General features: G+C 42.5%; 1 protein-coding gene across 5 annotated transcripts in view; it reads left to right on the top strand.

The window, feature by feature from the left end:
• The window catches only part of FAM98A (family with sequence similarity 98 member A), a 54768-nt gene extending 52114 nt beyond the window's left edge, over window positions 1–2654 (top strand). Inside the window, exons 8-10 of one of the 5 annotated variants that reach the window (XM_018552905.1) lie at window positions 1713–1974; window positions 2005–2169; window positions 2215–2654. In XM_018552905.1, the coding sequence (XP_018408407.1) occupies window positions 1713–1974; window positions 2005–2169; window positions 2215–2507 (720 nt within the window). In that variant the 3' untranslated portion in view covers window positions 2508–2654. Of the gene's footprint in view, window positions 1–1712 lie in introns of all 5 variants that reach the window. The other 4 variants (XM_018552902.1, XM_018552904.1, XM_018552903.1 and 1 more) reach the window with 4 other exon arrangements.
• Window positions 2655–3107: the final 453 nt, after the last annotated feature.

Raw genomic sequence — 3107 nt, 5'->3', positions numbered from 1 at the left:
AAAATTTAAACGAGCAAAAAAACACAAGCCGGCCGGTCAGTCAGACCACGAAAGGCTGAAGGTATAACGTAAATGCAGGGGGCTGACTGACCGGCCTGCTTGTGTTTTTTTGCTCGTTTAAATTTTATTCTATTTATGGACGTCTTAATAATCAGCGGTGTAGTGCTGTTTTAAATTATCGAAATAAAAGATTTTAATCTACTACACTATGGAGCTTCCCTTTTATCCCTTTTAAAACATGGAAAATCGGGAGTTGGTTATAGGCTGTCTATAGACCTTGATAAAGAGGAGCCAAAGGTCTGGATGGTGAACAGCTGCCGTTATCTCAGCATCACACCCCACCGGCATACCTTTCAAACTGAAACAGGAGACGGACACAGGTTTCCCATACATCTCGGAGAAGACGAACCAGATGATCGGATAGTGAACAGCTACCGGCATTTAGGCGCTATACACGATTTGTATACCTTCTGAATCTGGTGAGTGTATACCCTTGAGGGGATCCCTTGCATCTGCTGCCTGTTTATCTATAACATATGCTCAGAGGAATATCGATTGGACACATTTTTTGAAACAAAGAAAAATACATTTTTGAGATTTTATTTTAATTTAATTCGTTTCTCACTGATTTTTTCACTCATTTTTGTTTCACTCGTAAAGTTACTATACAGTTATATATATCTGTATTCATGTGTTTTAGCACACTGATTGATTGACACAATTTATAAAGATATATTTCACTACACACATATTTTGGTGTTACACACTTCAAAGCCTTTAGCGCTACACTAATCCTAAATGTTTGTTTTTTTAAATATATATTCAGGTATCCTTTTTGGATCAGTTATCCTTTTATGGTTGTTATGCTGTAACCTTTTTCCCAGATCTAATGTTTAAGTGAAACAGTTATGATCTGCCAGAGAATTAGTAGTTTGTTCTCATAAGTGCAGGACACTAAAATGGTAAAATGCTAATAAACTATAGCTTTTGGCTCAAATAGCTAGTATTCTAGCTAGGCTAGTATCATTTTACAGCCCAGGTTTCTTGCTTTTGGTTTTAGTCTTAACAAGCTGCATGTTTTGCCCCTTCCACATTTTGCTTAAAGTCCATTTCCACCTTTGTACGTGATTAGCATTTATTGTGGTAATTAAGAAGTGCAGTGATGATGTATATGTGTGCACATTTTCATGACTCGCATTGCAGACTTTCTTTTTTTTTTTTTTTAATGAAGGTTTTTATTAGGCCTGAAGCCTAAAATTTTTTAATTTTCTCCACAGGAAATTCAGTCATACACTAGGGTATCTGGCTGTAATCAGCTGCCCCCCTCCCTGTCACCCATTGTAACATGATCACTAAATGCCAGCTCTGCCTTTACACACACAATACACTGTCCAGGGAAAGGGGGGGGGGCTGGGGGGGGGGTTTTATTCACATTGCTTGCACAGCACAGAGGCAGCCATCTCCATTAGGATATTAAGAGGAAAGCTAACAAAAAATGTAAGTTTCTCTTTTCTTATACATGAACTGCATATGCCTGCTTCATGTACACTCGATGTACATTGCTGGCATTTTTTTTTTATTTATTTTTTTTAAATACCTTTGCAAAGGTGGAAATGGGTTTTAAAATGTACCATTTTGCGGTTTAAGAGTGCTTAATATTGCATACTACGCAGTTCATACAACCAATTTTTTTTTTGTTTTTATTATTACAGGTGTTGATGGGAAGAGTTCCTGACAGAGGTGGCAGACCCAATGAAATAGAACCTCCTCCACCAGAAATGCCACCTTGGCAAAAGAGACAAGATGGCCCACAGCAAGGTGGTGGTAGAGGTGGAGGGAGAGGTGGCTATGAACAGTCTCATGGTGGCCGAGGAGGCTATGAACAGTCTTATGGTGGCCGAGGAGGCTATGAACAGGGAAGTAGCCGGGGAGGCTATGAACAGGGAGGTGGCCGTGGTGGTTATGAACAAGGTGGTGGACGAGGACGTGGTAACTATGATCAAGGAAACAGAGGCGGTAGAGGAAGTAAAGTACAAGGAGGCTGGACAGATGGTGGTGGCAGTGGTTCTGGTGGACATTACCAAGACGGAGGCTTTAGAGATTCTGGCTATCAAACTGGAGGCTACCAGAGTGGAGGAGGGTACCAAGGTGGTGGATATCAAGGAGGTGGTGGTGGAGGATTCCAAGGTGGAAGTGGATACCAGGGAGGCGGAGGATATGGAGGCTACCAAGGTTCATCCTACTCTGGTAGCGGATATCAAGGAGGAGGCTATCAACAAGACAACAGATATCAAGATGGTGGCCATCATGGTGATCGAGGAGGTGGCCGTGCAGGTGGAAGAGGAGGCAGAGGTGGCCGCGGTGGAAGAGGAGGCCAAGGTGGGGGTTGGGGTGGCCGTGGTGCACAAACCTATAACCAAGGTGGTCAGTTTGAGCAGCACTTTCAACATGGAGGTTATCAGTATAATCAGTCTGGTTTTGGACAAGGAAGACATTACACCAGTTGAAATCATGCAAGCTTCACCTAAGTAGAGCTCACGTAATAGTTGTGACAACCTGATCAGAAAAGGGTTTTTGTTTTTTTGTGTGTGTGCAATTCCATTGCTTTGATGCACGTGTGAACATAACAATAAAATTGTAATTTCATTGTTGCATTTCTTCAGAGACTGTTGAGGTTACCTTTGTCACTCCAAACCTCTCACTAAAATACTGTTTGCAGAAATGGGTAAAGGGTAGTAATATTCAGTTTAAATAAAAGCTCTAGCAAAAAAATTTGTTAAATGCATTAGTGCCCCCTTGTGTGACTCCATTGTCACTTACCTAGGATGGTAACTTCATAGTACAGCTCTGTAAGCATGACTTTAAACTAGGGATGCACCGATACCGAGTATTTGGGCAAGTACTCGCCCAAATGCTCCCGTTGCCTATCCCAATACTGGAACTTCCAGTAACAGGAAGCCGGGCAGTGAGTCATTACACGCTGCCCGGCTTCCTGATTGGCCAAGAAGCCTGCTCCATGCGCCCTTGTCACCAGGGAGCATGGAACTGGCTTCCCGGCCAATCAGGAAGTTGCCATGATTCACCAGCCCTGGCTTCCTGTTTGGCTG

Source organism: Nanorana parkeri, unplaced genomic scaffold, assembly GCF_000935625.1.
Source record: "Nanorana parkeri isolate BGI_ZX_2015 unplaced genomic scaffold, ASM93562v1 scaffold100, whole genome shotgun sequence".
In the NCBI taxonomy this organism is placed as follows: Eukaryota; Metazoa; Chordata; class Amphibia; order Anura; family Dicroglossidae; genus Nanorana; species Nanorana parkeri.
This window is presented reverse-complemented; position numbering and strand designations above follow the sequence as displayed.